The following is a 19,684-nucleotide window of genomic DNA, read 5'->3' as shown; positions in this document are numbered from 1 at the left end:
CGATGAATGATGAGGTTTATCAGAGAGAAGATGAGACTCACTATCCCCGAACATCTAATTAGGCCCAGTTTACAACTCAAGTTAAACTTCGGTTAACTCGAGTTGTAAACTTCGGTTAACTCGAGTTGTAAACTTCGGTTAACTCGAGTTGTAAACTTCGGTTAACTCGAGTTGTGGAAACGGACCCAAGTTTCCACCGGTATTTATTCGATACTGAATTTGATAAATACCGATGATGGAAACGGACCCAAGATTCCACCGCCGGTATTTATTCGATACCGGATTTGATAAATACCGATGGTGGAAACTTAATACCTTGAACAAAGAAAAGACCTGCGTGCACGCATGCATATATGAGTCTATGTAAATGAATTACGACCGTGCTTTATCTTCCATCTTCTTGGAAAGGACTCGGGTTAACAGTTTTTTGCTATTTACTGAAATTATTGAATAATAGACATTAACGGACGTTGACCATGAGTAATCTACAGTAAGTGTTTTACAATAGCAATAAATTTATGCCTTTTATTCCTTTAGTACACACAATCTGGTATGTTAACAGTTTCCTGAGTTAAGTTTGGTCGGTATAACAATCAAAAAGTATTAAATGTTTTATTCGCCAAATGTTGGGAAACAAAATAATTCTAAACATTTCATAGTAATAAAATATAATGCACCAGTATTAGTTAATTCATTTTGATTGAACCCTTTCCTTTGAATGTCCACCTTTGTTAATCGAATACTGTTTAGAAATTCCTCAGAGAATTAATTTTACGGGTTTCTGTAAGTTAAGCTTTTTATTAAAAAATGTAATGTAATTGTTTTATGTGTCAGGATGAATGAAGGATGGGAAAGCGATGGAGAGTCGGAAATAGTTAATGCAGTTACGTATTCAAATCAGGGACGCTACGGAGAAAGGAATCATGATAGTAGCCAGTCATGGAATAGGCAGAGCCAAGATCACTATAGCAGTAGTTTTAACTCCAGGTTGAATAGTCATAATTTTAATAATGAAGGATACAATCATGGTGGTCCGTAAGGAATAGTCGACAATGAGTATGATTCTAGAAACAGAGGAAACCGTGATGAAAGGAATAATTTTAACTCGAGAGATCGAAGCAATCGAGGTGATAATCAGCGAGAAGGAAGAGATGAAGGATTGTTGATGTATGTTGATTCGAGTAAAATAGGCAAAATCATTGGCAGAGGTGGTACTAAAATTAGAGAACTCCAGGACCAAAGTGGTGCCAGAATTAATGTAAGTGTTTTCAGGTACTTGTTAATACGCTGTACTTTCTTTGATTAGGACTTAAATGTATGTATTGAATACTTTACTTTTTTTTATTGTAAATGGTTTTACGTTGTGGCAGATCGACAGGTCATCCAACTCTAGCAGCACAGGCGTTAATTTAATTGGTTCATCCGAAGCACAACAAAAAGCCCAAACCCTAATAAATGAATTATTGGATGACAAACCGTATCAATCGCAGAGAGAAGAATCAAAAGAAGTTAAAGAGAAAGAAACTCAAGATATTGATTTCAGTAATTTTGATTGGCAAAAAGCTAGTGGACAATATGTAAGTATATACACTGTTGCAATAAAAGATGTATTTGGTATCGAAAACAGAACTAAATTATAATACATCCAAAGTAATTGACTTCTTTATATATAATTATATTTTTGTACCATACATAATTTATTATTTCAATTTAAAAGTAGTTAATTTCAATTAAAGGATCTAAGCCAGTTCAAAGAATTTTACAAGGAATCGTGTAAAATTCTTTGGTAGAAACAAACCATAACCTTGTAAAACCATTTCGTTTTACTCTGTCATCTTGCTAAATTTAATTGATGTAATGAAGGAGACGTATATGCAAGAAAAATGGTCCAAGCATCCTCCAATTATCAAAAATTTTTACAATGAACATCCTGACGTAACAAACATGACCGAAGAACATGTCGCAAAAATCAGAAAGATGAACAACTCTATCGAAGTCCACCACGTGTTTGAAAGTGAAACTGAACTTAAAATTCCAAATCCAATTGAAACATTTGAACAAGCTTTTCATGTAAGTTTTTTTTGTTAATCATGTGGTATTACCAATCGTGTAGTCAAACACTTTTATCGTTTACTTGATATTTTAAAATGTCTTTACGAGTAAAATCATGTACTGTTCAGGATTATCCAGAAATTCTATCCGAAATACAGAAACAGGGCTTTGAGAAGCCTAGTCCGATACAAAGCCAGGCCTGGCCTATTCTTCTAAGTGGAAAAGATCTTATTGGAGTTGCTCAAACTGGAACTGGTTTCTGCTTTTTATCTCATAAATACCTCCTATTTAAAACTTTTTTCGAAATTGTAATAGACAAAAAATAATTGGCATTTATTTCAGGGAAAACACTGGCATTTCTATTGCCAGCTTTAATTCATATCGATGGACAAACGACCCCACGCTCAGATAGAAAAGGCCCGAATGTTCTGGTAATGGCTCCCACTAGAGAATTAGCTCTTCAAATTGAAAAAGAAGTCTCGAAATATTCCTATCGGGGAATTAAGGCGTAAGTATTTTTTTTTTTAGGTATTATCGATGTAACAATTGTTATCTCGTAATACGTCTTTTATTTCATTTTTAAACATTACATTTCAGAGTTTGCCTCTATGGAGGAGGCAGCCGCAAGGACCAAATTGACGTTGTTGGAAAGGGTGTGCAAATTGTAATTGCGACCCCTGGCAGATTAAATGATCTTGTACAAACCGACGTTCTAGATGTTACTTCAGTTACTTACTTAGTACTAGACGAAGCCGACCGAATGTTGGACATGGGTTTTGAACCACAAATTCGAAAAACATTGCTCGATGTAAGACCGGATCGACAGACTGTCATGACAAGGTAAATCTGTGATTCTAGAAAAGCTGCTGTGAATAAGCTAGACAGATAGTGTTCAAAAGTCTCTATATTGTGGCAATCTCGTAATTTTATATATGCCATCTTAATGTTTATTTTTTCACTTCTGTTAGATATAACTGATATTTTTTTATACCTAACATGATACATTTGCATTCCTAGTGCGACATGGCCACAGGGTGTTAGAAGATTGGCTCAATCTTACATGAAAGATCCCCTGCAAGTATTTGTTGGCTCTTTAGATTTAGCAGCTGTTCACTCGGTCACTCAAAAGGTATATATCATCGATGAAGAGGAAAAAACGAATATGGTATGTTTTGGTTATTCATAGAATGACATTAAATTCCATAGTCAATGGGCTCTAATGATGAATGAATTAACTTGTACTTTAACGATAAATCATGTTCAAATGAACATAAAAGTAAGGAGATATGGTTATTATTTTATGTCTAGTTGCACGATTTCTTCAGGCGAATGGAACCCGACGAAAAAGTGATAGTCTTCTTTGGCAAAAAGGCCAGAGTAGATGATTTATCCAGCGAACTGGCCCTGACTGGGGTTAATTGTCAGAGTATACACGGAGGTCGAGATCAATCAGACAGAGAACAGGCTTTAGAAGATATTAAAAGTGGATGCGTGCGAATACTTTTAGCAACCGATGTTGCTAGTCGTGGTATAGATATCGAAGACATAACGTATGAATATTACTGTCATATCCTAATTTGTGTAAGGGCGTTGCAAAAAGATGGTACCCGATTTGTATCAAAATCATGCCCACCCTTTTTCAACAACCTATTTTTATTAAAGTAGTGAAATGCCAGATCGTTCAGGTTTTTTTTTCTTGCAGACACGTATTGAACTATGACTTCCCGCGTGATATAGAAGAGTATGTCCATCGTGTCGGCAGAACTGGTCGAGCTGGCCGAACCGGAGAGAGTATTAGTTTCATGACTAGAAAAGATTGGTCTCATGCTAAAGAGCTTATCTCTATACTGGAAGAAGCGAGTCAGGTATTCAATGATTGTTTTTTTCTTGCTCTTGTAATATAATCAATTTTTCCCAAAAACCGTGGAATATTAAGAACACTGGGGGCCACTTGTTCTTATTTCTTTTTTATACCGTACTTTTTTTTTTTAGGAAGTACCCCAGGAGTTATACCGAATGGCTGACCGATACGAGGGATGGAAAGAAAGGCGTGCCCAGGAAAAGGACCGTGAACGCATGGATAGTCGAGGTGGTGGAGGCGGCGGAGGATACGGAGGCGGTGGAGGCGGTGGAGGATACGGAGGCGGTGGAGGTGGTGGAGGATACGGAGGCGGCGGAGGCGGAGGCCGCAGAGGCGGCAGAAGGGGCAGTAGATGGGGCGGAGGTGGATGGTAGTTCGATCTTCAGTTTCGTTTCAATGGGCGCAGAAAAAATAGATTCTTACCGAGATTTACAAACATTAATATAGATTAACTTAGTGTATACCATTTTTTGCAAGACTCATGTTGGCACAAGTGATATATTGTTTTGTTTATTCTTTGAGAGAGGATTCATGCCAGTGCACTGTTTATTATAATATTCTTCGACTAGATATACCGATTCAATCATTTCTATTGCGGTTAATTCTTACGGATTTAGGATACATCGATTTCGTATTTTTTAGAACCTTCATTCCGAAGAAGTATAAGTTTAGGCGAGGGTAAATCCAAAGAATCTAGAATCGGACTGATTTTTCAGTAGATTTTCTTGTGTTAAACTCGAGACTATCTATTGATATTGATGGTCGCTATCGAACGTATCAGTATTAATACAGATATGTCAATGACAATATTATTTTATTAGTGACCGAGATATAGTTGCAACGATCTTGATTTTTTTTTTTCCCGTCATATTTTAAAACTTACGTCGGTACTGCGTCCATCCTATTATTTAATTGACCAGTGCGACTGAAAACACTGGATGTAAAGGAAAAATGCATTATTACGAAAAAAATGATTCGATTGAATAAGTACTCATTATTGCGAAGTTACTCTGCGTCTCATTCCATCTCACTCCTTCGATACGTACGTCTTCTGAAGTATGTAAAAATTATGAAACTCTTTTATTTTACAGAGGTGTCGTTACGTACGTACATATATTGGAAAATAAAACTTTCAGTGTTATTTATTTAGCTTACGGGAGACCCTGTCAAATATGCGGATAGTTTTTTAGAGACGTTTTAGAACATTAAGAGTTTTTGTACTACCAACGGTGTATTTATCCATGGGATCGAGAACTGTCAAAAATAAATACCATTTACGATTCGTCAATGATCTGAGTTCTGTAAATTTTTATTATTATACGCGGAGTAGTTGCTTCGGCACGACTCGTCGTAATTAAAATTTTATGAGCTGTACCATCCATTTCTAAAAAAACAAAGGATATACTCTGACAGATATGATCAACTGGCGTTAAAGTTAAAAAAAACAAAGGGGTTTTTAAAATTGGTTGTAATGAATATATAAAAGAAAAGGTAGTAAAATCAGTTGTAATATTTATACCTCCTGATAAATAATGCTGTAATAAAAAGATCAGCACGAAGTGTTTTAACTGTAAACTTTGAAGTTTCGAATTTTTGTGTATTTCTCAGCAAAGATTTTGCCACTTGGGGTTGGCATAGAGAATGCAATGTCTTCCATGGTCATTGTGTAGCCAAAATAGTAGTTCGATCTGAAACATTTTTCATAACATAATTAAAGATTCATCAAGCTGTTAGTAATTTAATGTACTACAAAATGAGGCCCTCCATCTTAAATGAGGGTTAATAGCTATCGCAAGTATTTTTGTTCTCCTTATAACAGGACTTAGAAGAAGAGAATTAACACGGTTAATAGCATTAAATTTTCAAACTTAAAATTAGACACCTCTTTTTAAACGTGAATACTTTCAGTTTACCTAAGTATGTCAACGAGTTTTGTAGCAATGCCTTGTCTGCGATGGCTCATTGCTGTCCAGATAATATTTATTCCACATTTCACTGGCGTGCTCTCCACTGTGCAGCAATCAAATTCCATTAAGTCTGGGATCATGCGGTGAGCAGTTTTCGCATAATCCGCTACCAAAACTCCTAGGATTGTTTTAGATCTCAAGTAGAAGTAAACCTGTAAATTTATAAAGTACATTGATTTATATTTTTTTATCATTATAAATGAAATAATAAATCTAATTAGTTATACTCTCTTATTCACCTTCCTGTTATCTCTATTGGTGATGTGCACATCAGACAAACCTAATTCTCTATCGATGACGCCCAATACTTCTGTAACTTTTTTCCAGCAATGCACAGGATCGTTGGGTTCGATTAAAATTATTTTGCTCGCTGTGAAGGGATCTTCGAATACGACTCGTTCTTTTTTCCAACCCTGGTAAATAATGATTACTTATATTAATAAGTGATAATTCATTGAGGTATTAATTACTTATTACATGCTTTTCATACACATACGTTGTGTATGAGAGTTTTTACTAACGCTGCGAAAGTTAAAATTAACTTACATTAAAATTCATAGTCTTGAGACTATTGTGATAATTTAAGTGAGAGTTCTCATCTTCAGGATCACCCAATTGATAAACAATACCACATTCGGTACACTGTGTTTCACCGAATCGTTTTTGGCCTGCATCCAATTGATATTGATCGTTAGCAGCCCCACATTTCATTAACGTCTCCCAATGTGCAGGTCTTTTTAATCCTCTACTTTTTTTGTTGCTATTATCATCGCTGAAAGAAAATTTCATAAGAATTTCCTTGAAAATTGTAACGTAAAAATAAGAAGAAAGATGTAATCGTTACTATAATTATTAACAATTTTGCATCTACTCCGTAATGTGCGAGGAATTAGAATTTGGTTTGTCATGATTTTTAAGGATCCTGTTTTTAACAGAAAAAGTGATCCATGAATAGAACAAGACTTACTCGAAATGCTGTCCAGAGTATCCCTTTTCAAACAGGGGATAGTACTTTATTGTGTTCTCTTTGTGCATCTTTTCTTTACCATCAGATTCCTTGCCATTAATAATTTGATTAGCATTTACAGAGCAAGGATCTTTGATATTCATTACAGAGGTCATGTTGCTCAATTCACTAGCGGGCGACATCATTATATCCTCGAGGTTAATTGTTGACTTCTTTGGTGAAACTGCAACCTCAGAAGCAGTCAATGTTCCCATTTTGTCGTAATCATCATCAGCCCAATCATCCTCCAAAATTTTCAAAATGTCTGCAACATTGTTATGTTTTACCCTTGCTTCATTTTCTGGTTCATCTACCGTTAGATCAGAAGCATCAAATGAGAGATCATTAATTTTTGGCTTCCTGAGCATGTTGTTTCGAGATTTCTTTTTTTTATTGAGTACAATTTTGCCATCCGACACACACAACTTAATTTTATTATTTACCGTTACAGTAGCCACATGATTTGATTTAATCGTTCGGTTTGTTTTAAAGAATCGTTTACTAGGATCAACTTCTGGAGATGGTGCTCTTTGCAATACAGGAATGTTGTCCAATTTTGGAATTTTACTTCTGAATGAATTCTCTTCATTGTCATCGGAGGAATTTTGAAGTTGTTTGGATGGTGAAGAATGTTTCTCTTTTTTACATGCTTCAGTCCGCGGAACATTACGCTTAGTTTTAGGCTTTTTAATCGCGTGGTAAACCCCAGCATTAATTTCTCCTAGCCGACGTCTCTTCACCGAGCGTCTGTGATTTGTTGGCAAACTTCGTCTTTTGTATGATCTTTCTGACTCTTTTCTTTGCATAACGAAAGATTTTGTCCTTTCCCTTTTTGGATCTTTGGAAGACAGATTATAAAAGGACTTTGCGCTTAGCGTAAATTCCTTTATTTTGGATTCCTTCTCTTTCTTCTCCTGAAAAAGAGCCGCTCGAGCCTTGGGTATCATTAAAGCATCGTCAGATTTCAACAGTTTTGCCGTGCTTGTTACCAATGTGTCTTGAGTGTGTCTTTTCAGAAAATTTTCCTTCTGATCTGGAGAAGAACTTGCATTGTCATCAAAAACGTTTGTGGACTTTCTTCGATGCAATCGAGGCAGCGGAGCCACCTTGCTTACGGAGCCAAGAGGAGTAATTAATCTTTGCAAGGGACTCTCTTCCTTGGAAGGAGTCTCTGACACCATATTGACTTCTGAATTAGGCTCAGAACTTTTCTGGGGTGTACCGAGGTGTCTCTGTGGTATATCTGGGATTTGATTTTCTGTTGCAAATAATGGCGCTACATTATTCAGAGGAGATAATGAATTATCAAAGTTTGCTTTGGTTGGAGTTGTCAGAGAACCTGACTTGGGAGAGTTTAAAATTATTTTCCGTCTTGGAGAGGACCTAGTAACTAGAGTCAGTCTTTTAAGAGCACTGAAAGGTGATAATGTCTCAAGGCATTTCTGTTCAACGTTTGGCATCAAACGATCCCACGACATAGAACGTCGAGACCTTGGTGTGGTACTCGGAGTAACTACAGGAGATTGAAATTCTCGACCAGGAGAGCTTCCAATACTGGTAGGACTTTGATCGGTTACGGCCAATGGTGACATATGACCTAAATCGGAATCTTCTGAAGTAGCGTCGGAATTCACTGGACTGTCTTCTTGGAATAATTTTTTCTTGCTAGAACTAGTTCCTGGAACGAAGAGACGTTTTTGTACTCTTCGTGGGGTAGATGCAGAGTCGCAGTGACCACTGTCATTGGACAGCATTATGCCTGTTATGCTAGGTCTCCAATGTGCTAAAACAATATAGCATTTTTAACATGTATTAAAATTTTAATGGTACAAGAGTAGATGTAATAATTTTAATCATATTAATTGGTTTCTCTTTGTAAGGTCTATCACTGCAAACTGTCTGTAGGACAATAAAGCGATTGCCGGCGATCAACTTTCACTGTAGAAATAATTGTGATCATTTTCCAAAACGGTGTATACACGTTTGGGGGCTTGAGGAAAAACGTATTTAACTGAGAGCTCCCGTGGCACATTAATGAGCTTGAAGCTGCATGTACTAACCTCGTTTTTCTTTCAAGGAATTCAAAATGGAAATGACGCGCAAATAACAACCGAAATCAACGAAGTATTCGGCGCCGAGCAAAAGAACGGTTGGGAATCTCGGTGAATACTCGCTTTTTCATGTAATTTCGCGCTCTTCGATGGGCTGGGACAGTGTTACCAATATTCTCGAATGATCGGCATAGATCTTAGATGATAGTAGTAGGGAGTATCAGAGATGAGTTGGGAGGTTGCTCACTGGCAGGGTCGCCAATCGCGTCCTGTGCTGCCCTCTGGTGGAGGATGCGGACGGTTAACGCACTTGCCACCTGTTACCCCTCAGTGGCGGCGCATCACATTTCTGGTGAGGGCTCACGTAATCGCGAAGGTAGACATAGGGTTTAAGCTTTTGTGCGGGGGTTCATGACTTAAAATCTGAGAGTGGGAGGTTCAAGGCGAGGTCCAGACAGAGTCGGTCACGGACCGTGATTGGACGACGTCGGTCACGGACGTCGTCCAATCACGGAGTCGGTCACGGCCGGGGATTGCGGCACGGACGGCGGATCGCCAGTTGCTCCTAAAAATTTGCCGCGATAATATGTCGTCGAAAATTAAGAAAATGGCGGGGGGCGCGAGGGACGTATTACATACCACGAGAGACATTTATATCAACATGGTGCTATAATTCTCAATCGACGGCATCCAGAGATCGTAACGAGGTGCAAGGGACGCTTCGTAGATGACGAGGTCGGGTGTACGCGCAGTTTCCGAACCGATGCGAAGACAATGAGGTTTGGACGCGACAGTGATCACGGTCCGCGAGTGCCATTGATTAAATATCGTTCAGCGAAAGAAAAGGAATTCAACGAAGGCAGTAGAAGCATGCAGCGTACCCAGCGTATCCAGCGAATGCAGCGAATGCAGTGGAAGCGGACACAAAGGTGGAATGCAGCCAGAGCCAACGTCGAAGGGAGGCAGATGGAGAGGAGGCCAGAAACCCCAGGTCTCTGCGGAGGGATCTCCTGGGGGAGTACCGCCAGAAAAAGACGTATCGTCCCGTTGGTAAGTCTCAACGTTTCCTTCCTCCGATCCCTTCATGTCGCAGGACGAAAGGTTCGTACCGGCACGGGGATCGGTTGTATGTTACAATTTGTTTGAGGGACCGCGAGTGGACGGGGAGTGACATCTCGCCGACTCGCGAGTGGCCGCGTGAACTTTGTTTATTTCTTGTGTGTTGATTTAGACTAGGAATAGCTTTCTCCTGGGTCCGCGGTAGAATACGTTTCGCGTTTCTTTATTGTGCGCCGGGAAGTCGGACGACCCTCCGACTTCGGGGCCATCGGTTTCGCGATATTTATTTGGATGATTTTAAAAAGACTTGGGAGGAGGATCTCGCGAGGAGCCGACCTCGTGTCGAGGTGGCACTTCGATGTGCCTGCGGATCGATTTAGAGTCGCCGCCTCGACGAGGGGAACGTTTCAGGATTTTCAGCTGTTTTTGGCTAAGCCTTCCACTACCCTGGGGCCGTAGTGCGTGCTGGGCTTGGCCTTTCTTTCTTGCAGAAATTCTGAAATATCGATGTCGAGTAGAGTCAATAGCACGTTTTAACGATGTATAAATTAATCAGCTTAGGATTTTTTCAGCCTCTACGACGGTAGGTGCCTTTTCTTGTGGCCGCGTTCTTTGCTGGCCCCCACCCTTCGTCTCATCCAGGAGCGAGTCGATCGGGTCGGGGCCAGGAGACGTGGTAAATCGAAACTTTGCGAATCCCTTCGATTGCCATCCGCGTTTCGATTCCGTGAACAAGTTTAATTTTTCTTTCATTCAACTGGCGATGGCAATCGGAACGTATGAATGTGAGAACTGAGCTCGGGGGTCGGAGGCATCCCGGGATGCTGTCCCTAGGATTAGGCTTTTTGTCCCCGGGCGGAATGAGAGAGAACCGTGGAGTGAGTGTGTTGGAACGAATGTGTTTTTTCTCTTAGATATAGCTAGGGAGGTAGGTCAGTTGTCTTGAGTGAATGTCTAGATGTAAGCAGGCAGGGCCAGGGCGGAATCTCTTCCTGGGGGTTTGGGAGGAGATCCTGAACCTGGGGTAATTTTCCATCGTCCGCGCTTCCGGAAGCGCGGAGGATGTCCACCCTGTGATATATCCGCTATTGTATCAATTTTCTTTCAGCAATAAAATTAATTAGACCGCGCTTGGGAATCGAATAAATGTGCAATACGCTCGGACTGCGCATCCTCGGATCGCAGGTCGTCGTTTTGCTAGTTTTTGAATCTGCTCGCGGAGTAATTTTTTTTTCAAATTCGAAAAATCAGGGGATTGCCAAGCGTTCGAGACGTAGGGGGCTCTGCCCGAAGAGACTACATGTGTCGAAGAGGCTATATGCCGAAGCGGCCCCTTAAGAAGAGGGCAACTACGATGGCCTTCCATTCTTTCGAATGGGCAGTCATCCATTTTTTTCGCCACGTTGTCCCTCTCATTTTTTTGTATATCCTTCTGTCTGGATTGACGGGGAGAGACGGTGAACTATCCTTTTCATGAAATTTTCTCGAGTCTGCATTTAAGTAAGATAAATATATTGGATTTTTGTCACGCCAAGCAATATATAATATAATACAGTTTTACTGGGTCAATTATACGAGATCGATGCTCTGCAAAATATTCTTGACTTTAATGGTAACTTTAGTAAGTTATTAGCTCTTGTATCACCGTCTTTTTCTCGCTTTCCCAGTGGTTTCGTTTGTGCCTTTGTGTTCCCTTTCAGCTTTAGGTGGGCCACTTCGGAGAATCTGGCGACTTCAAGGTGTTTCTTCACTGTTCTGTTTTACCTGTACTTTTGTGCCCCTTTGCAGGTTTAGGTGGATCACCTGGAAGCAGCTGATTTGGCAGAGATAAGTTGGGAGATTGCCATAATAGTAAGCTACCACCGTCAACTGCCGCATGGTATTACCATCACGAATACGTGAGACGCCAATGGCAACTGGTAGTTGGCACAGCCATCGCGAGTGCGCGAGCCCCTACCAGAAATTCGTTGCGCCGCCCTTGGGGGCAAAAAACGGTGAAAGCTAACGTACGAAACCAGAGGGCAGCACACGATGCGATCCCGCGACCCTGCCCGTGAGCAATCTTCCAACTCATCTCTGGTCCAGATATATATGATCTAAGGAAGAACTGACTTTCCAGGGTTGCCACTTGCATGCTAAGGTCTGTATAAAGTTGGCCGTGCTTCGCCATGGTTCCGCAACTTAAGCTCACGAGTCTTTCAAACAGTAGCATCGATTCAAATCCCGTTTCCGTAATTGCATTTTTTTTTATGATTAAACACCATCCCACATCCGTAAATTGAGCTAATACGCAGTGGAAAATGATAGCTGCAGATAGCTGTGCAAAGATAGCAAATCTTCTTCCTGTCTGCTCGTACATAACCTGCGATCTTTAAAACCGTGTAAGAAAACTAAGAAAATTTGTCAAACGGAAAGGTGAGTGGAATTCACCACGTGTTATGCGCGAATTTGAACATTATTTAAAATAAAGATATTCAGATAATTGCCTCTTGATAAGAGGTTTAAATAAGACGACTTAACTTTCGCGTTTTGGAGCATGTGACATGCCGTTCGCTTTTCGCTTTTGATCACGTGTTCAAACCCCGCTGGAGGATATAAAAAGGTTGACTGATGTTCAATGACATTTTTGTCGTTATGAGATGAATTGTTGTTGGAGGAGTAATGAAAAATATTGGTTAATAAGTTTACGTCTTTTTCAGGAGAATTTTAAATGTCATGAGTAAGGAAGATTCATCCATCAATTTGTCCTCCTTTTCAATAAAGACGAAACACATAAAAGATAAAGGTGTAAAGGTATTCGTTCTTCCTCCTGATGCTTTGCAGAGTCTTGGACTTCCGATTAAAAGCACATTCGGTATTTAATTTTCTTAAAATGAAGTAGTTTATAGTGTAGGTTTCTTTTTATAAGTTGTAGATCATTGTAGCTAAAATATAATGGACTTTTTATTTTTTATTAAAGGTAAGCAATTACTAAAAGAAACATCATCTGCTGAAACAACATCGGTGTCTCCAACTCAGATATTTTGTTCTAATATCTCAAATTCATTCTCTAGTCAAGGCGACCACACCAATGTAGATGATAGCGAGATAATAACGATACAATCTAGCGAAGTCCCCTTGAATAATGTGACAAATAATTCTCAGGTAGCTATTTCATCAAATACTTCATTACCAGAAAAATCATTAACTGATGAAAGTAGCATTTTAGAGGATTCTTTGAAATTAGGAACAAATACTAATGCAAATAATGAAAATGAGAAAAGGTGTAATGTGCAAAACAAGAAAAAGAGATCAAAACAAGTCACGAAAAAGAAAAAAACTCCTCAAAATTATGTTATAGCTAATACCATGGATTCAACGGTATCAACCGATCCTTTGAAATCTGGAGTAAATTCAGAGCAAACAGGTATAATCACTGAATGTGATTCTGAAGCAATGACAATGCCTGCGATTTATGTTCAAAACACAGCCTCAAAGCATGAACAAATACCAAAAAATAAATCTAATACAAAAAATTCACCTGACAGTAAACAACATACAGAACAAAGTGACAAATGCATTAGAAAACGAAAAGATTTCAATAATTATGTTATATCAATTCCATGTGTTAAGAAATCGCCAACAAATAGTGTTAGAAAAACAAATCCCAGTCGAGCCAAACAAAGTATTGTATCGAATGAAAGCATTAACTGTAATACAGAAGGCAAATCTGGCCTTCAAGATATTGGGGTAATAGAGGATAAGCCAAGAAAGAAAAGAAAAATTGCTGGCTGTGACATAGTGGAACAACATGTGGAAGCAAATACAAAATTAGTTTCTAAAGAATCCATTGAGGCGGAAGAAGAAAAAATTAAAAGTATTCCTATGAATGACAAGGAGGAATCCCACGAAACTAATAATCTGAATAATTCTGTTATATTGTCGGAGACACCAGTGCGTAGAAAAAGGGGTAGACCACGAAAAAATCCACCTAGTGTTACTACACAAATATCAGATGCATTACAAGAAGAATCGAATATACATCTGACAGAATCAATTGAAGGAGCTGTAAACCTGGATGACTGTAACAACTTAGCATCTGCCAGTGGTAAAACAATTATTAAATTTTGAACGTTTAAAGAATTTTGTTTGATTTTTGTCTTTAGTATATAAACCGAAAGAAAATATGGAAGAATATGAATGTAAAAACTACTTCTGAATCACTTATTTTTAACAGGAAGTACTCCATGTAGGACAAGAATTGCGAAAATAAGGCAGGATACTACAGATGGTAAGGGGCTAAGCGAAGAGAGCGATAGTGAAGATTTCAGCGAATGCGTGATACCTACGAAAAGAAAAGGTCGTAAACGATATCGAGGCCGAGGCAGAGGTCGAGGTAAAGGACGTGGAAAATGTTTCAGAGACTCTGAGTATATCCCAAGGCAATTAAAATCTCAAGCTAATTCGAAATCTCTTAATGGTGAGGAAGAACTACTTAATGAGGAGGTTAGTTATTCTCTTGTTCAGAAACTCTATACCTTGTATTGTATGTTTGATAACATTATGTTTGCAGGTTTTGAATGTAAAATGCATTCGATGTGAGAAAGAAGTACCAACAAATAAATGGCACATGCATAACTTGCAAGAACATAACTACATGGGTTGGCACGAAGGTGAAGAAGTAATGGTGGGTTTCTGCAAAAATGCACTGATTGGAATTGACTTTGAGAAAATTATTAACGCTGATTATAACGTGTTACAGGATTTAGAGAATGATGAGAAACTGTTGAAAAGGGTTCTGACATATGCAATCAAGCAAAAACGTGGTCGTTTGACCTGCGAAAAGTGCAAAGAAGTAAAACGTAGTGTGATTGGTTTCATATCTCACATGCAGTTCTGTGGAAAAACAGCAGATGTAAGTGAGGAAAAAAATAACATAAATTAAAGTGCTATTTCGAAATGCTCAGATTTTCGTGTTACCTGAAATAAGGCAGCATCTACATCACGATATATATTTACATTTATAGGAAAGTATGGCAATGATGATCCCTTGCTCGATTTGTCACCATTTAATGAAGCCGTCATCTAAAGATATGCACATGCGAATACACAGGCAGGCGGAGCAGAAATTATTACTTCCTGTGGAAGACCTCGATGCTGCAACACCGAGACGCAAAGCAGCAGAAAAGTTCGAATAATTTGTATTTGATGTGTCGTTCTAACATTTATTTTGTGTAAAATAAAAAATAATTATTTCCAGAGCTATAGCGAAGATTTCTGAATTCACCGTAATGACAAAAGATGAGAACGAGCAGCCTTCAAAGAAGACACATACTGATTCGGTAATTACGGTTTGTGAAGTTACTTAATATTTATTTAATTTCAACTAGATTATCAAGAACATTTAAAAATGATTACCTTACAGAAACAATTCATACAGAAGCCACTATTAATAAAGAGGATTCCTGGCATCCTTAAAGCATTATGGAAGAAACAAATAATTGAAAATGGTGTAGCTGCCTGTCGTCAAGCAGGCTGTCAATTCACTGCGCCTTCCGTTGAAGAAATTTGCAAACATTACTCCTTGTGCAACTTTACGCCACAACAGGTATTCTTAATTTTTATACCTTTCATATATAATACTTATATATTCTTTTTTATGGCTATTGCAGGTCCTATTTAATTACAGTTGATTAATAAATTGTTATCATATTAGGATTTTGTCTGTAAAATCTGCAACTATTCAACAGAAGATGAGGCAAACATTACGCAACATGTGAAGGAAAACCATCCGTCGGACGAATTTATTAACAAGGGTCTAAACTCTGATAATGAAGGAAAGTACGCTACGTCATCAGAAGATAGTGACAGTGATTCTACTGAGATGGACTCAACCATTTCGAAAATGCGCGTCTGTCGGGAAAGCTCAAGTAAGCTTTAATCGCAGTTTTCAGTTTACTTTAATTACAAAAATACGAGAATGAGTATTTTATTTCTAGGAAGTCATAGAAGAATAGATTTCCTAGATAAGGAAATCGTGCAGAAATCGATTTGCAGCAAGCCATACGCGGCTGCCTTGAACTTAACTTTGAAATTGTACGTATTTTCAAATAAATTTGCCCATTCGTGTCTGATCTCAGTATTTGTTGGCTTTTCAAACTGTGACACATTATTTCAGCGCACTGAAAAATTACCAATTATCCTTGTACAACGAATACGTTCCAAATACTTTTACATTATTAAGCAACAGTGAAGCTAGGATGTATTTACCAGAATTAGAAAATTCAATGCAAACAGCAACGATGGAACCACAAAATTTAGAAAACCTGAAAGATGAAACGATTCAGTGGAAAACGTGGACCCTGGCCGAGGGAGGTTTTGACAATGGTCAGTTTTAATATGTTATCTTATAAATTCATGAATTAAAATTAATATTTATAGTTTAAAATTTTGAATTCTTGCAGGTGTTCCTACGCTTTTTGTCGGAGGTCCTGTATGGGCTTTGGCTTGGCTACCGATACCTACTCCTATGTACAAAAAACAACCCACTCAATATTTAGCTGTCAGTACACATCCAACCATGGAAAGCTCTTATGCAGTAGGAAAATCATATTCAGGTCGGAATGCTATCCAAATCTGGAGTTTAGGACATCTAGATCACGAGTGCGTACCAATCCATTAAAAGTAATTAAGTAAAAATATCAAATTATATATACTGACATTTGTCAAATGTTCAATGTAGGGATGCAATGACTGCGCCTTCTTTGGCTTATGCGGTTGCTCATCATCATGGAACTATTTGGACTTTGGAGTGGTGCCCTTCTGGATGTTACGAGGATGAAAGTCTTTTAAATTATTGCAAGACAAACAACAAATTGAGAAGAATGGGCTTACTAGCTGCTGCATGTTCCGATGGTTGTGTACATATTTATTCTCTTCCTTTTCCTGAGGAATTACGGCCTCCTGAAGAAACGAATCCAAGGTATGGTAATTTTTTCACGTGTCAGTGGGAAATAGGTGCTTCGAATTTGTCCGGTTTCAACTCACCTTTTGTTCACAATTAAGTAAGAGCTAATTGCTTTTCAGGTGGCTGGTTTATAAGGCAGAGCCTGTATTAACATTGGTTGTAAATATCATTCTACATGATAATGCAAAGGAACTTTGGCAGTGCACAAAGTTATCTTGGTCCAAGGAACGTGGACACAAGTAAGAATTTAAAGTATTCTGAAATTACTTACAAAGATGTCAATTTCATTGAGATGAAAAAATAATAATTATTTTTATGTTTATATCAAAGCACTATAGTAGCTGGCTTTTCGAACGGATATGTTGCTCTTTGGGATCTGACGAATAAATCGCCGCTTTTGCTAAATAAACGAGGAAATACAACGACACTTAGTGCCTGTCGACATTTTTGTGCTCATGGTCATGCCGTCAGCAGTAAGTGAATCTATTGAATATAATATGGAAATATTTTATAATTTATGACAACTTTTCCCAGTGGTATCTCTAGTTCCTTACGGGAACAAACGCTACCTGGTGACAGCTAGTTATGACAGGTGCTACAAATTTTGGGACTTGGAGAATACAAGTTATCCTCAGTCCACAACAAGGAAAGGACTGATAGTAGACGGTACTTGGATGCTTCACTGGCCATGTGGTCTCGTTAGTTTCGATGATGCTTTTGGGTAATTTATATGCAGTTATATAAATATGTGGAGTTCTACCTGAGAAATGCAATAAAAATTAAGCCTTCAATTTCAGGCTGGGTCATACCAATTCTTATATCGTTCCATTAAGAGAATACGGATACAAGATCTTCCCCATCTTAGGGACGAATTCCCCGACATATGTGAGAAATTTAATTAAGACACGTTTATTTTACAACACATAATGCTTAACTATTAATTTAAATGTTGCTTTTTAGACCATTTCCATGTGCGATTATGCCAACGGAATAGCACATGGCACTTTGGCTGGCGAAGTTATAACAATTTTTCCTCATCAGTTGCTTTATATCAACGATATGGATAAGACCCTTACGAAGAAGCGGCGGGTAATTATTTTCTCCTCAAGTATATCTCGGTGAAAGTCTCCAAAAGTGATTGAAAGTTAAAGTATGAGTTATTACATTTTCATACAGTTATAATTTGGATTTAGGTGTCTTCATACGTTCATGTTATGGATTTCGATCCAAAGACGTGTTCAGAAGTTGCAAATGCGCAGAACAGTGACAAAGCTGAAGAAAAGAACGACGAATCGTGCGACTATCACTATATGCCAGATAAATACGTAGACTGCAAAGATCGGTTTGGTCTCGTTTTCTGCGACAGCGTTAAATCCGTCAGTATTCAGCGTAATGTGACAAAAATTATATCTGCACCTAGGATATTAGTTTACTATCCATAATCTTCTAACTGATTGTAGATAACTAAGAAGATAGACACAAGCAAGCCTACCAAATCTTTGGTGGCGGAGAACTTGAAAAACATCCCCGTGGAACAGTACCCGTTCATGTCGGTGAATCGAGTAAGTATTCCTTGAAAGGTATATAATAAGTTGAGGAATAAGTTCCTGCCATATTAATTACGTTACGCAACGTTAAAAACGACGGGAACTTATTCCTCAACCTAATATATTTGATTTAGTGAATAGCAAAGTAAATAACTGATTAACATCCTCCAGATTTTGTGGAATCCTAATTCGTGGAGTTACCTTTGGTTGGCCACGGGCTATCATTGTGGAATAGTGAGGCTGCTTACATTTAGGTCAATGACTAATCCCGAGCAGAAAAAATTGTTACCACAGTACGCTCAAAAAATGATAGCTCAAGCAGCAGTCGCAAGTAATAATTAGGACCGAATTAGTAGACCCGCAAAGTACAAATTCCGAGGACCCTCAGAACTGTACAAATATTCTACGAGCTACAGCTAGGAAGGAGTATACATAGAAATAAGCGCTTCGCTCTTCCGGCTTTACTGATCGTCCGCACGAACACGATTACGAATTGCTAAGGTATAAAAAGAAAAATCAAGTCGAATGAACACACTAAAGATTTGTAGTCCATCGTGGGGTGCTGTATAAGAACTTGCATTCCATGTAGTTGGTTATTTATATTGTATAAACGCATGTAAAAATATGTATATGGGAAACTTTGAAACCTCGTGCCTTTACGCATATTTATTTAGGTAACGTTATTGTGTCAAGTACACGATGCCAATGCATACTCCAATCCCTCGAGATCTTATGTTTCCAACTTGTATATATTATATTATACATATATATTTGTACAGATATTTCATACGCGGTAATTTCTGGTGTACATACTGGAAGCTATTTAATGCCTGAATTAGATGTCCTCGCAGATTACTAATTATTATATTCTATTACCATTTATGTCCGTGATTTTCTTAAACATGTATGGACCTACATATTACGATTTTTTACATGATCATTCTTTAAAAATAAATTACATTATTATTAATCAGTTTCATGTGTTATCCTTGGGAATGATACTATCTCTGTGTCGCTGAAATACAGTACACGTAATGTGTACTTTCAAAAGTGTGCGCGTCGCCGCCATCTTGGAAAGTGAGGGTGGCAAAAGGCAAGGGTCGAAATATCTGGAGATACAGCGTTTTAAATAACTTTCAGGTATTCCGAAAGGGAAGCTACGGGAAAACTCCGTAAAAAATAACATTATCTTGTC

General features: G+C 38.3%; 3 protein-coding genes across 9 annotated transcripts; 2 read left to right on the top strand and 1 right to left on the bottom strand.

Moving 5' to 3' along the window:
- Positions 1 to 352: 352 nt before the first annotated feature.
- LOC105701547 (probable ATP-dependent RNA helicase DDX43) lies at positions 353 to 5,201 on the top strand. Of its 2 annotated transcripts, none has more exons than XM_012428378.1 (12): positions 353 to 490; positions 835 to 987; positions 1,075 to 1,258; positions 1,371 to 1,577; positions 1,864 to 2,070; positions 2,181 to 2,307; positions 2,395 to 2,560; positions 2,650 to 2,892; positions 3,070 to 3,217; positions 3,361 to 3,602; positions 3,755 to 3,917; positions 4,045 to 5,201. In XM_012428378.1, exons 1-12 carry the CDS (start codon positions 477 to 479, stop codon positions 4,285 to 4,287), a joined length of 2,097 nt encoding a protein of 698 aa, XP_012283801.1. In that variant the 5' UTR covers positions 353 to 476; the 3' UTR covers positions 4,288 to 5,201. The 2 variants fall into 2 exon arrangements, with proteins under 2 accessions (XP_012283801.1, XP_012283800.1); XM_012428377.1 differs by having other exon boundaries at positions 1,069 to 1,258.
- On the bottom strand, positions 4,975 to 9,078 carry LOC105701546 (N-acetyltransferase ESCO2). Of its 3 annotated transcripts, XM_012428375.1 has the most exons (7): positions 8,947 to 9,078; positions 6,848 to 8,669; positions 6,427 to 6,652; positions 6,120 to 6,293; positions 5,827 to 6,032; positions 5,433 to 5,601; positions 4,975 to 5,297 (listed from the first exon to the last, which is right to left on the bottom strand). In XM_012428375.1, the coding sequence occupies exons 2-6, from the start codon at positions 8,638 to 8,640 to the stop codon at positions 5,478 to 5,480; spliced, it is 2,523 nt and encodes an 840-aa protein (XP_012283798.1). In that variant the 5' UTR covers positions 8,641 to 8,669; positions 8,947 to 9,078; the 3' UTR covers positions 4,975 to 5,297; positions 5,433 to 5,477. The 3 variants fall into 3 exon arrangements, with proteins under 3 accessions (XP_012283798.1, XP_012283797.1, XP_012283799.1); XM_012428374.1 differs by having other exon boundaries at positions 4,975 to 5,601; XM_012428376.1 differs by lacking the exons at positions 4,975 to 5,297; positions 5,433 to 5,601 and having other exon boundaries at positions 5,884 to 6,032; positions 6,161 to 6,293.
- A 3,061-nt stretch (positions 9,079 to 12,139) lies between these two features.
- Positions 12,140 to 19,463, top strand: LOC105701553. Of its 4 annotated transcripts, none has more exons than XM_012428391.2 (22): positions 12,140 to 12,411; positions 12,696 to 12,850; positions 12,956 to 14,083; positions 14,213 to 14,481; positions 14,549 to 14,662; positions 14,738 to 14,890; positions 15,003 to 15,163; positions 15,236 to 15,317; positions 15,401 to 15,583; positions 15,692 to 15,905; positions 15,975 to 16,071; positions 16,154 to 16,362; positions 16,440 to 16,638; positions 16,718 to 16,957; positions 17,062 to 17,181; positions 17,273 to 17,415; positions 17,477 to 17,663; positions 17,740 to 17,827; positions 17,903 to 18,031; positions 18,136 to 18,318; positions 18,403 to 18,504; positions 18,661 to 19,463. In XM_012428391.2, the coding sequence occupies exons 2-22, from the start codon at positions 12,712 to 12,714 to the stop codon at positions 18,829 to 18,831; spliced, it is 4,311 nt and encodes a 1,436-aa protein (XP_012283814.1). In that variant the 5' UTR covers positions 12,140 to 12,411; positions 12,696 to 12,711; the 3' UTR covers positions 18,832 to 19,463. The 4 variants fall into 4 exon arrangements, with proteins under 4 accessions (XP_012283814.1, XP_023287963.1, XP_023287962.1 ...); XM_023432195.1 differs by lacking the exon at positions 12,140 to 12,411 and having other exon boundaries at positions 12,711 to 12,850; positions 13,050 to 13,140; positions 13,337 to 14,083; XM_023432194.1 differs by lacking the exon at positions 12,140 to 12,411 and having other exon boundaries at positions 12,711 to 12,850; positions 13,050 to 13,140; positions 13,223 to 14,083.
- The last annotated feature ends 221 nt before the right edge of the window (positions 19,464 to 19,684 follow it).

The sequence above is a fragment of the Orussus abietinus genome, unplaced genomic scaffold (genome assembly GCF_000612105.2).
Source record: "Orussus abietinus isolate OABI.00-Male unplaced genomic scaffold, Oabi_2.0 scaffold263, whole genome shotgun sequence".
Classification (NCBI taxonomy): Eukaryota; Metazoa; Arthropoda; class Insecta; order Hymenoptera; family Orussidae; genus Orussus; species Orussus abietinus.
This window is presented reverse-complemented; position numbering and strand designations above follow the sequence as displayed.

Coding starts and splice junctions, on each gene's coding strand:
- LOC105701547 (XM_012428377.1), top strand. Junction 2,308..2,394: donor AGTTGCTCAAACTGGAACTG/GTTTCTGCTTTT, acceptor CATTTATTTCAG/GGAAAACACTGGCATTTCTA. Junction 3,603..3,754: donor ATAGATATCGAAGACATAAC/GTATGAATATTA, acceptor TTTTTCTTGCAG/ACACGTATTGAACTATGACT.
- LOC105701546 (XM_012428374.1), bottom strand. CDS start 8,640: ATGCTGTCCAATGACAGTGGTCACTGCGACTCTGCATCTACCCCACGA. Junction 6,653..6,847: donor TACTCTGGACAGCATTTCGA/GTAAGTCTTGTT, acceptor ATTTTCTTTCAG/CGATGATAATAGCAACAAAA. Junction 6,294..6,426: donor TCAAGACTATGAATTTTAAT/GTAAGTTAATTT, acceptor ATTATTTACCAG/GGTTGGAAAAAAGAACGAGT.
- LOC105701553 (XM_012428391.2), top strand. CDS start 12,712: ATGAGTAAGGAAGATTCATCCATCAATTTGTCCTCCTTTTCAATAAAG. Junction 15,164..15,235: donor AGACGCAAAGCAGCAGAAAA/GTTCGAATAATT, acceptor AATTATTTCCAG/AGCTATAGCGAAGATTTCTG. Junction 16,363..16,439: donor CGAGGGAGGTTTTGACAATG/GTCAGTTTTAAT, acceptor GAATTCTTGCAG/GTGTTCCTACGCTTTTTGTC.